The 12,995-nt window shown below is 42.0% G+C and overlaps 1 protein-coding gene across 2 annotated transcripts in view; it reads left to right on the top strand.

The window, feature by feature from the left end:
• Positions 1 to 12,995, top strand: part of LOC122565244 (tight junction protein ZO-3-like) — a 95,573-nt gene that overhangs the window by 32,714 nt on the left and 49,864 nt on the right. For both annotated transcript variants that reach the window (XM_043721012.2, XM_087976104.1), the window contains exons 2-4: positions 2,986 to 3,042; positions 5,246 to 5,370; positions 10,832 to 10,934. In XM_043721012.2, coding sequence (XP_043576947.2) covers positions 2,995 to 3,042; positions 5,246 to 5,370; positions 10,832 to 10,934 — 276 coding nt within the window. In that variant the 5' untranslated portion in view covers positions 2,986 to 2,994. The remainder of the gene's footprint in view (positions 1 to 2,985; positions 3,043 to 5,245; positions 5,371 to 10,831; positions 10,935 to 12,995) is intronic.

The following is a 12,995-nucleotide window of genomic DNA, read 5'->3' as shown; positions in this document are numbered from 1 at the left end:
CACTGGACCCAAAATGTTAACTCTGCTTTCTCTCCACAAATACTGTCAGACCTGCGGCAATTCCTGTTTTAGTTTAAGATCTCAGCATCTGCAGATTTTTGTTTGCTGTTGTCAGCTCCTGGCATTCTATGTGGCAGACTCTAAACTGTCTGATGCAGTCGCACACTGAGCTACAGTAAATTTAAATAAAGTGCTTTACACTCAGGGAACCCAGACTGCTTCATATTTGATGAATTACCTTAGAAGTGCAGAGAATTGTTCACCATGCAAAGCCAGTGATCAATTTTCACGCAACGAGATGGCACAAAGAGCAATGAGATAAATTATCAGTTATCCTAGTTCATTAATGTTCACTGAGGGAGAAATTAGGGCCAGAATATCAGGTAAATGTGCTACTCAACTTCAAATAGTTCCATGGGATCTTCTAAATCCATCTGAAAAAAGCATGCAGTTTTGATATCTCACCTGAAAGATTGCACCTCTGACAAAGCAGAACTCTCTCAGTGTTCCATTGAATTATCCATGTGGATTATGTACTCAAATTCTGGACTGTGTCTTGAACCCAACTGAATGAAATTGATACATATATAAACTAGCAGGTTGAAGAGAAACTGGAAATCTTCCCACCTCTTTTCCCCCTCCCCCAAAAACCCCAACACCAACAATGTGGAAATTAAGTGATGCTGCTGTATCCCCTTTCTGCTAATTGGGCAAAGTTAGGTTTTGACATGCACTGGTTAAACAAAGACATTGCAACTATATAGGGCATTATAGATTCAACCTTGCTAGAACAATTTCTGGAATGTACCGGGAATTCATGCTGAACAGTGTAGATTAGAAGATAACATTGATCTTCTGGAGTTTGCTCAAAGGTCAAAGGAATATTTATTACTCAGCTTCTATCTTTATGAGGGTATTAGTAAGATTTCAAAATTTGAATTAGTTAGGCATCCTATCATATTTTAATTCAAATTGATTCTTTATAAAAAATTTATTTCTTGTTATGAAGGTTAGTATGGTATCAGCAGATCCGACAATGAAAATGAATTAGCAGATAATCTGTTTTTGGGAAGAAAAATGCTGTCAAGAAAATGTGAAATGCTTTGCTCCTCTAAAGTAACATTCACTTCAAATAGCAGTACAGGTTTCACAATGCTTATTCTTTACTGAAACATCTGCCTGCATTATATGTTCAAGTTTAAATGTGGAATTTGAACTCACAGCTTTGATTCCTAACAAAATTATATAGGAAATATTCAACCAATAACTAAGCAATGCAGATTATTTACTGTACCAAAAGATTCCAGCCACTGAACTCCAGTTGGTAAACTTCAAACTAAACAATACAAGCAGAATCCAGGTTAATACTTCATGTCACTCCCTGAAGTGGGTAGTGAGGTGGAGACATTTAATTGAGCTGGCAAATTCCTCCCAGCCTAACCCCGACACACCTCCCCATTGATACTGATTAGATTAGATTCCCTACAGTGTGGAAACAGGCTATTTGGCCCAAAAGGTCCATACTGACCCTCCGAAGAGTAACCCACCCAGACCGATTCCCCAACTCTATATTTATCCCTGACTAATGCACCTAACGCTATTGTGCATGAGCAATTCACCTGACCTGCACATCTTTGGATTGTGGGAGGAAACAAGAGCACCTGGAAGAAACCCACGCAGACACCGGAAGAATGTGCAAACTCCACATAGACAGTCGCCCGAGGCAGGAATCAAACCTGGGTCCCTGGTGCTGTGAGGCAGCAGTGCTAAACACTGAGCCACCATGCTGCCCTTTTGATACTGTTGATTAAGGCACAGCCCCTGCTCTCTAATTGGCCAGCAGCTCCTGGGAAGTGGGATTTCCACCCAAGGTCATTGGCACACAGAATGACCATCACCGACCAGTGAAGTGCTTGATTTAAGTGTTTCATTTGGTAGCCTTCCCAAAACTAGACATTGTGGAGCTCAGACTGGTTTTGCAGCTGGTGGCTGAGGTTCCTTTTGCCTACGTTAAATGATGCTCCAAATTTCCATTCGAATGGCTACAGATGGAGCTGAAGAATACCAGACACCAGACCAGCTCAGCAGTCTCTCCCAATTATAAAAAATGGTGGAAACAAGCCGGTCACATGACCAATACCTGTCTGGGTTCAAAATTTCTTTTTCAAATATGAGTCCAACCACCAACTAATCAAAGATAAATGATTCCTTTAAAGTTTGGGACGATTGCAGTGTTGAGATTTAGACCAGTTGATGAGTGTTTTGATTTTACTTTCTTGAGGTGGGTGTTCTGTAAGGCTCCCAGCTTGAGAGGGCTGTACATTCCCATGCTGCATGATCATACAGTTCAGGCCAACATTTTTCACTCCACCTCTTAGTACAGACTGAAAATTTAAGAATGGATGTCTGAGCAACATAAAGAGAGACAATTTGACCCCATCATAAGCTACACTATCAAAAGACAGTCCTGAAGAAGGGCTCATGCCCAAAATGTCGATTCTCCTGCTCCTTGGATGCTGCCTGACCTGCTATACTTTTCCAGCAACACATTTTCAGCTCAGTATCAAAAGACAGTGCCTAGTGAACTGTAGCCCAACAAAATTGGGCGGCACGGTGGCAGTGGGCGGCACGGTGGCACAGTGGTTAGCACTGCTGCCTCACAGCGCCTGAGACTCGGGTTCAATTCCTGCCTCAGGCGACTGACTGTGTGGAGTTTGCATGTTCTCCCCGTGTCTGCGTGGGTTTCCTCCGGGTGCTCCGGTTTCCTCCCACAGTCCAAAGATGTGCAGGTCAGGTGAATTGGCCATGCTAAATTGCCCGTAGTGTTAGGTAAGGGGTAAATGTAGGGGCATGGGTGGGTTGCGCTTCGGCGGGTCGGTGGGCCTGTTTCCACACTGTAATGTAATGTAAAAAAAAAAATTCAACAACCATGTTGGACTTTAAACAGGAATGTAATATAATAGTAATCTGTTTTATTCTTTACAGTTTGTAGAAATGGAAGAAACTCTGATATGGGAGCAGCACACAGTGGTGATAAATCGGGTAAGTTTATGTTTTTTTAGGTCTGCATAACTTTTGGTAAAAGTAAGAATGGCAAAGACTAATGTGCCATTTTTCATTTGTCTGAATGTAAACGATATACCCCAAAAAACAAAATTAGTGACAAAATTTGGAATGTGAGTAGGGTGGTCCCAAAAGAGAATGTTTGCTTTTTAGCAAAAATGCAGATCTGGATCCTGGAAATTTTTAAAGGTCTGCTAACAGTGGGAGATAAGGCAAATTGCCTTTTTTTTAGAATGTTGTGGGTTGTCTCAGTTTGAACTTTGTTGATTATTTTAAAATGTTGTAGATTGTCTTAGCTATAGTGGTGAAATTAGTTCCAGCTGTCGAAATGTGAGCAGCGTTTCCAGAACGGATTGTTGGATGTCGATTGGCCTGATGTTTCATTAGTGAAATGGAATCCCTTCATAAAAACACTTATCTACTTTAAAAACTGTAGTTACAGAGCATCAACCCAGATGCTGGAAAAGCCTCAAGAAAGAATTGTGTAATTGTAATACTGTTGGGCTAACCCACTGTGTCTACTTCAATGATCCTCAGTTTTACTTCAGCACCTATGATATTGGAACTGGTCAGCCTATCAATCCCACCTATCCCACATATCACTTCGCAATCTACGTGTTATGAATTTCACCTCATCCACTGAATCTCTCTACCCTGTTATGAATTTCACCTCATCCAATGAATCTCCCTCCAGTGTCCAAGCATGATCCATTTACCATGGATCCTTCCTAAATTATTTAATTGCTTAATACTTCTTGGTTCTCAGTGGGATCAATCGGTGAAGAATTTTGCTTCTTTCTGTTGATTTATTGTAACAGATTGAGCTTAAAGAATAAAAAAAAACCTTTTAGGAAAAGAAAAGGATGCAGTGTCAGTAAACAAAAATATCTTAAGCTACTTTTATTCTGGTTGTTATTTTAATTCAAATTCCTGAAGACTGTGAACCAGTTCCCTGTATTTGCACTGCTAAACCAGACTGTCTTATTCAGGAACAGACTCGTGAACCATAAAGAATTAAATCTGATAACAGGATAAGTGAACCAGATTTAGCAGCATTTCAATAAAAAAAATCAAAGCATAGGCCTTAATGATGCTTTCCAACCATTTTTGGATCCTTGATATTTTGATGAGAACCTGAGATTAGGAGCTCAGGCAATCAGGAACAGGAAGAAACCTGTTTAATCTGTACAAGTCTGGGTACTGCACAGTTAATAGGCCCACATTGGAAGATTGAAATGCCAATGGGTAGAACATAGGTCCTGCATGCTCTGAACATCATTCACTGGCTGTGACCAACCTAACCAGTGAACTTAACAGGATTGCTACATATCACTGAAAAAAATGCTTTAAAATAAAGATTGTACACGGTTGTTGCTAGATTAGTTTAAGAGGCTTGTCAATGATTTCTGTAGATCCAGCAGCAGCATTAAAGCCCTAAAATAAATTTTCCCTGTCCCTCAATGCCCAGCTTGCTGTAACTCTCCCCCAGCATCATATTAATCCCATCTCCGTCATGCTAAACTTTTCATTCAACAGCTAGGATTTCTCACCCTCTCTGAGTGGCTTGCTGCTCAAACAGGCAGGCAGTTCTCCAACTTCCATCAGACTGGCGGCTCTCCACTGGCTCTATGTATGAGAAATCAGGGTAAACCTTTTCTTTAGCAGTAACACAAAACCAACATTAGTGCACTACAGTCTGTTTACATTCTGCATCATTTTAATTCCCATTGGCTTAGTGTAAAATTAGCTCATAATGTACAATCGCCATTTGTGCTCCTGGTCAGTCAATTTCCATCAACGTTTACGATGGTAAGAATTAAACAATTAAGCACAGGTTGGTTGGAGGTGGTGTGGGGATGGCAGTTAGTTTAGCTAGCTAGGATGTGATGCAGAATGGCATCAATGGACGTGGGGTCAATCCTTGTACTGGCTAAGATGATTCATGGATACCTGTTCCTCATCTGACCTCATACATGCAGAGTGCTGCCCTTCAAGCTAACGATGAGGCTAATAGAGTCTGTCTAATGGAGAGAGACACCTATGATCATTTGTGGAGTATAATAAGTTCTCTCTACTATACCTTCGACCCAAAATCATAAAAGTACCTCCTGATGCACCCATTTGACAATCATTTCATCTTGCTGCCTGTAGTAATTCTTTGTCTTTTATAATTTTGTTGCAGGATTCAAAGATTGGATTTGGTATTGCAATATCTGGAGGAATAGATAAACCCAACAGTACCACTGGAGAAACTGCCATTCTTGTTTCAGATGTTGTTCGATTCGGACCAGCTGAAGGGAAGATTATGTGAGTAAAAAGATCAAAGTTACTGTATCCATCATTCAAAGATGCAAAGATATATATCACAAGTCTTGAAATATGTGTACCTGTATCTCTATACTTGCACACGAGAGGGTTCCCAAATATGAATTAGTATATTGTAGCAATTGCTCTTAGAAGTTTCCTTCTGATATCTCAATCAGATATTCCAAAATATTTGATTGAAAAACACCAATTGCATTGTTACACCAGCTTCAGTGCTTCTAATATTATGATCTCTTCCAGTCAGCAAAACTGGTGATTTAATTCTGGAGTAAAGCAACACAAATAATGGCTTATTATATTTTATTAGTAGCTTGTAACATTATACTCCAGATCATCACAGCCGTTCATTTCCTTGTAATTCATTGGACCTACACTTGTACATGAAACTATCACCAGGTTCCAAGTGCACCTCAGATTATAACGACAGATCATTACAACAGTGGCTGAAAGAAATTAAAAGGAGGAGATGTGATTCAAACTTCGTCTCAGGGAATATTAATGATTATAGTAACAGCTAGACCTTTGGCAAAAATAAATCTTGATTGGTCTGCTGTGCTGATGCATTCATCACCTTGAACCAAAAGGACAGTGAGGCAATCTAATCTTGGATCTCTTGATGAGCTGCTAACAGACAGGCACAAAGAATAATTGTTCCACGACGTGATTGAGATAGCGAACTCAAATTCCAGAGCATTGTGAGAGTTACAACCCAATCACACTCCCAGAATCCAAAATACTCATTGTCAAAATTGAGCCATTTTACATTCTTACTTTCAGTGTAAAACTGACTTTGATGTGAGATCAACACAGAGTACAAATTATCTGTCTCATTTCCTTGCACAAGCCTCAAGAACCACAATGATAACTTGATCATTTTTGTGCTGATTGAAGTATCCTGTCACTGGTGATTAACCACTGTCAAACCACTTTTCCTACCTGGTTCTCCCTACACTGTTTGTTCCCAGAAAGCGAAGTACTGACTGATAAGATGCAAATTAAATCCTCCTCAATGCTATTCCATCACGCACATCCCTGTCATCCACGTCAGGGGTTTGCTACAAATTGAAGCCCCTTTTGTACTACCCTAAGAAATTACAATGCCTATTCCATACAAATGCCTCTGCTATGGCTGTAGGATCTTTCCACCATTCACCATGTGAAGGCTGCCTGATTTAAGATCCATGCATAAGCATGTTCCAACAGGGGTATTAGACTAATAATCACAAGCAGGAAACCTGGTGAATATTTTCTGTGAAAGTCCAAAGACCAGTTACAACACACCCTCGTGACCATCCCAGTTGAAATCAGCCAATTCAAGAGGCAAATCTGAGGCAGATTTTACCAATACAAGAATTGGAGAGGGTTGATGGAGGTGAACTGAAACTCTGTAACAAGGATCATCAAACTCAAAACCACTCATAGAATAACATTGAATAAATTCATTAGCTCAGTGACCTTATTCAGTAATGAAATAATGAACCAAAACCTCAGATAATACCAGATTTATTCTCTGTCTGTCTGATCCCAGCAAAAACAAAAGCTGCGGAGCAGAATTTACCTCAGCTCTGTCATTACTGTTATGAAGATGTGGGTGTACTGTACCTTTAAGAAAGTTAAAAGCTAGCAGAACTACCTGACAGCACCAAGTGTTCTGAACAAGATGTAATATAACCTTTTGGTCCAGCAGCTAGTATAGCTGGCTGCCTGGAGACAAAAAAGTTTAAATTATGCCAATCAGTTTAAATTATACCCTGAAAAATACCAAACTCCAATCAAGTTTGAATTTAGTATACTGACAATATTAAAAGCCAATGACACAATCTGATGCTTTGCGGGTATAAGACCGGGAAAAATTGAACAGTTGGGAGAGAACTGCCACGCCATCAGCATGTACTGACTGCCTGAAAAATAGCTCTCTTAAAGGTATCTTTATCGATCAGTGACCTATGAAACAGAAATCCCTAAGAAGAAGAAGATAGAGGAAGATGAAGAGAAGATTCAACAGCTGGTTGGTTTAGAGATTTGAATTTTGATAAATCTTAATCAGGGGTTTATCGGACTCATATTATAGAAGGGTAAGTAAAAGATAGGTTAGAGGAAGGGGTTGTAAATAGTTGTTAGTTAGTTATTCTCTGTATTCCTTTAAGAAATAAAGTTGTTAATTTTTACTTTAAGTAGTTCTTGGCCTCTCGAATTTGCACAAATTACTGCAAGGGATAAATCTTTTCTGTGGTTTAAATTAAGCAAGAGAGTTTACCCCATGATGTAATGCTATTAAGAGAGGATAAATTATACTGGGTATCAGCTCCTTCCAGGTTTCATGTAGAAACTGGAAGCTAAATCTGAAAGGTCAGAAATCAGGCAATATCCTATCAATCACATCTTACACGTTCTGGTCAATACTCACTTGTCCCGATTTCAATTACCTAGTGCACTGTATAATCAACAGTAACTGTGATTCAAGTCTTTAGAGATCCAGTCCATGTCCTATTTCAAGCCTAGTGTTCAACAACAAGATTAGGGTTGGATGGAAATCTGGCTACAATTTAATATCCTGGAAACAATTCTGCCTGAAATTTCTCTCCAGAGTTGGAAGTGTAGGTTAGGGGCAAGCCCCAATGCTGACTCGGGATTGAATTTGAACTTTGAATTTTCATTGAAGGAAGGGGCTTTTGGGAGCTGTGGCAGGTGACCCTGGAAATAGCACAGAGGCTGCCAGGGGTGGAGACAGGTTGTGCGTAAGGCCTGCATCTTTGTTCCGATACATTGTTGATAATTTAGAAAATGGAATGAAGTAAAAATCATGCCTCTGATAAATGCATTGCCCCTCCTTTTCTCTATTCTCCATCCATAGTAACTCATGCCATCTCATGCCCTCCACACTATCTCCCAATGGACCTTCATACCATCCCATGCCCCTTCAGTCAACTCCCTATATCCCTTTATAGACCCTATGCTAACAGTACCGACTCATTGCCAACTCATGACCCACTCACTATCTTTGCCCTTATACCTCCCATGCCATCTCACCCAGTATCCATATTGGAATGACCTTAGGATCCATGGTGAGATTAAATACATCTTTTTTCTCTTTCCAATCCTCCCACTTCCTTCAAACGAAAGGAGTAGCCATGGGCACCCGCATGGGCCCCAGCTATGTCTGCCTCTTCGTAGGATATGTGGAACAATCCATCTTCCGCAACTACACTGGCCCCACCCCCCACCTTTTCCTCTGCTACATCAATGTGTGTATCAGCGCCGCCTCATGCTCCCACGAGGAGGTTGAACAGTTCATCCACTTCACCAACACCTTCCACCCCGACCTCAAATTCACCTGGACAGTCTCAGATTCCTCCCTCCCCTTCCTCGACCTTTCTATTTCTATCTCAGGCGACCGAATCAACACGGACATCTACTACAAACCAACCGACTCCCACAGCTACCTGGACTACACCTCCTCCCATCCTGCCCCCATCCCATTCTCCCAATTCCTTCGACTCCGCCGCATCTGCTCCCAGGAGGACCAGTTCCAAAAACGCACAACCCAGATGGCCTCCTTCTTCAAGGACCGCAATTTCCCCCCCGACGTGGTCGACGATGCCCTCCACCGCATCTCTTCCACTTCCCGCTCCTCCGTCCTTGAACCCCGCCCCTCCAACCGCCACCAGGACAGAACCCCACTGGTCCTCACCTACCACCCCACCAATCTCCATGTACAGCGCATCATCCGTCGTCATTTCCGCCACCTCCAAACGGACCCCACCACCAAGGATATATTTCCCTCCCCTCCCCTATCAGCATTCCATAAAGACCACTCCCTCCGTGACTCCCTCGTCAGATCCACACCCCCCACCAACCCAACCTCCACTCCCGGCACCTTCCCCTGCAACCGCAGGAGGTGCAAGACTTGCGCCCACACTTCCCCCCTCACCTCCCTCCAAGGCCCCAAAGGAAACTTCCATATCCGCCACAGATTCACCTGCACCTCCACACACATTATCTATTGCATCCTCTGCACCTGATGTGGCCTCCTCTATATTGGGGAGACAGGCCGGCTACTTGCGGAGCGTTTCAGAGAACACCTCTGGGACACCCGGACCAACCAACCCAACCGCCCCGTGCTCAACATTTCAATTCCCCCTCCCACTCCACCAAAGATATGCAGGTCTTTGGACCCCTCCATCGTCAGACCACAACAAAACGACGGTTGGAGGAAGAACGCCTCATCTTCCGCCTAGGAACCCTCCAACCACAAGGGATGACCTAGGATTTCACCAGTTTCCTCATTTCCCCTCCCCCCACCCTGTCTCAGTCAAATCCATCGAATTCAGCACCGCCTTCCTAACCTGCAATCTTCTTTCCGACCTCTCCGCCCCCACCCCAGTCTGACCTATCACCCTCACCTTGACCTCTTTCCACCTATCACATTTCCGACGCCCCTCCCCCAAGTCCCTCCTCCCTACCTTTTATCTTAGCCTGCTGGACAAACTTTCCTCATTCCTGAAGAAGGGCCTGTGCCCGAAACGTCGATTCTCCTGTTCCCTGGATGCTGCCTGACCTGCTGCGCTTTTCCAGCAACACATTTTCAGCTCTAAATACATCTTTAATCTATTTGAGGAGTTGTGGATCTTGTCTCCTGGCTGGAGAGCTGCAGAGAGACATGTACCACCCCATTCAGGAATGGCCCACCAAAACACGTGCCAAATCCACAAGATCACAAGCCCCCATCCAGGCCTTCCCCTGGAATGAAGACCCTGTGAGTGCAAGTCCTGCCCAGGAAGAGCTGGCTGCCAATCAGGACCCTAGCAGCTCTTGTGTTCAATGGCAACAGAGAACACAGGACAAAGGTAAATGATGTGGGAGGTTAGAGATTTCTCAGGAGGAGAATGGGGACAGATGGTAGAAAGGATTTGGGAGGTGACTCCCAGCTCATAACCCCTGCATGATGTCCAGTTGCTCAAGTGGGCTTAACTGATTATTTTTACCAAGGGTGGCCCCGAAGGAATGACAAGCCATCCACCGGTTGGCAACCATTGTAAATGCTGCATGGTGAAATGCCCGCCTGTAAGTGGGTAAACCACAATGTTCCTACCAGTTGCAAGCTGCACTTGTCATGTTTCCCACTCCTGGCAATGAAAACTAAATTATTGGAGGCAACTGCTGTTTTATTGGGCAGCTGCCTTCCTGAACCTTTTAAAATGGTTGGTGCCATGTTAAGGGATGGGACTCTGGATTATGCCCTCTGCAGCCTATTTAGAGAGAGAGTCTCCGTTGTCTCAAAAAGTTGGATCTCAGTATCTTGGACTCGCACATCAACATGCTGGACCATCTCCTGCAAAGGTTTAGAGAGGAACGGAACAATTTGCTAACAGGAAATAACATAAAGCTGTCTTGTGATATGGTGTACTTCCAACTTTAATTTGAAATGGTTCTTTCTCTTCAGGATAAAGGACAGGATTGTTATGGTGAATGGTGTTTCTATGGACAATGTGACCTCCTCTTTCGCCATCCAGAATCTAAAGCGTTCTGGAAAATCTGTGAACATAGTGAGTATGAAAAAATTCTGTGTTGATCTTAGGCAAAAATCCTTAGAGTCTGAAATATCTATTATTATCTCTTTGCTCTGAGTCACAACAGTATAGGAGTGGAAACCCAAAAATTATGCATTAAATTGCACCAGACAGAGTGTAAATTGAATTAAGTATTTGCTCAGTTTTGGACCAGCAACAGAAGCAAAAAACATTTGCAAGCTGCCTCCTCAGCAGCAGAATTCAATCAGTTTAATTTGTTCCTTTAGAATGCCCCTTCTAAACTAGCATGGCCCATTTGTAATATCATGCCAACAATTTTTGTCCTTAATAGCCTCAGGATAAACAGGCATAAATAATAATCCCTGGTTTGTCAGTTTTAACTGGATTGTAAGAACATATTGTAAAAAGATTAAATAGAAGAGACACAATTAACCTGCGATGACCTAACATAATATAAAACATTTCTCGTCAATGAAGGTCTTTTTAACTAAAAATCACTTTTGTAATATAAGGAAAAGCAGCAGACAGTTTGGTTAGAGGAAGATCCTCCAAATGATGATCAATTAAACTGTTTATTGCTTGCCTGAGGGATAAATATAATCATAGAGCTGTACAGCACAGAAACAGACCCTTCGGTCCAACTTGTCCATGCGACCAGATATCCCAAATCAATCTAGTCCCATTTGCCAGCGTTTGGCTCATAGCCCCCAGTACCCTTCCTCTTCATGTACCCATCCAGATGCCCCCTTTTAAATGTTGTAATTGTAACAGCCTCCACCATTTCCTCTGGCAGCTCATTCCATACACACACCATGCTCTGTATGAAGATATTGCCACTTAGGTCTCTTCTAAATCTTTCCACTCTCACCTTAAGCCTATGCCCTCTAGTTTTGGACTCCCCTACTCTGGAGAAAAGATTTTGGGTGTTCACCCTATCCATGTTCCTCATGATTTTATAAACCTCTGCAAGGTCACTCTTCAATCTCTGACACTTGGGGAAAACAGCATCAGCTTATTCTGCCTCTCCCTATAGTTCAAACGCTCCAGTCCTGGCAACACTCTTGTAAATCCTTTCTGAACTCTTACCAAGTTTCACAACATCTTTCCTTTAGCAGGGAGACCAGAATTGAAAGCAGTATTCCAAATGTGGCCTAACTAACTCTTCTTTAAATAGTGTCATGGGAATTGTTATGTCAGCTTGAAAGGTTCTCATTTTAACACATCCAAAGATAGTACCTTTGAAAATGTAGCGCTACTGCAATGAAGTGCCAGTTGAGATTGGTTGAGGTGCTGAGCTGTCACTGAGTAGAAGGTGGTAATTAAATAACACTATATATATTATAGAAATGGGAATAATGCAATGGTTGTGAATTTCCTTTACTTAATCAATGTTCCAAGTGAAAGAGAGAGCAAACAGAATCATTGTCCTGTCATTAACTGAAAAATGTTCATGTGAACTTATCTGTGAGCTCTACCATGGTCAGTCAGACTGTCAGCACTCTAATCTATTCAGGATCATTTTAATGTTAGTAATATTTAAACAGTCAGAGATAGGAGGAAGGGACAAACCATTGAATGAATGCAACACAAAGTACTGGAAAGAGCAAAGGCATGGCCAACTCCTGCCAAAGTTCCACTAAATTCTTTAGCTTTTAACAATAAAAAGGAAACTCAAATCTTTCTGTGATTCTCATGGAATGAGATCAGATTGTATAAATGTTGAGAAAATAACTTTACAGTAGTGCATTGTGTCAACAAAAATCAAATATTTAAACATGGGAGGTTTTCTTGGATTTAATTTAAAAAGTAGAAGTTAAGGTATTTTATGGAATCAGGAAAAACCTTTAGTCCCAGCAGAGCCAATTCTTTTCAGAGATTAGCCTTACCTAGGCCCTTCTTACCACTTCTATTAATGGTGTACATATACCCCACATGGAGCATGAGGTAGAGATGGGGCATTACCAATTTCTCCAACCCACGCTTACTACAAATGCTGATCCACACTAGAAATGTGAGGTTGTGGGATATAGCCTTGTATCTTCCTCTAGAAACACATTCATTCATTTACCCCATTTA

Source organism: Chiloscyllium plagiosum, unplaced genomic scaffold (genome assembly GCF_037043375.1).
Source record: "Chiloscyllium plagiosum isolate Xiang-an unplaced genomic scaffold, Cpla_swu_hap1 HiC_scaffold_28, whole genome shotgun sequence".
Lineage (NCBI taxonomy): Eukaryota > Metazoa > Chordata > Chondrichthyes > Orectolobiformes > Hemiscylliidae > Chiloscyllium > Chiloscyllium plagiosum.
Note: the sequence above shows the minus strand (reverse complement) of the source record. Positions and strands in the feature narration are given on the sequence as shown.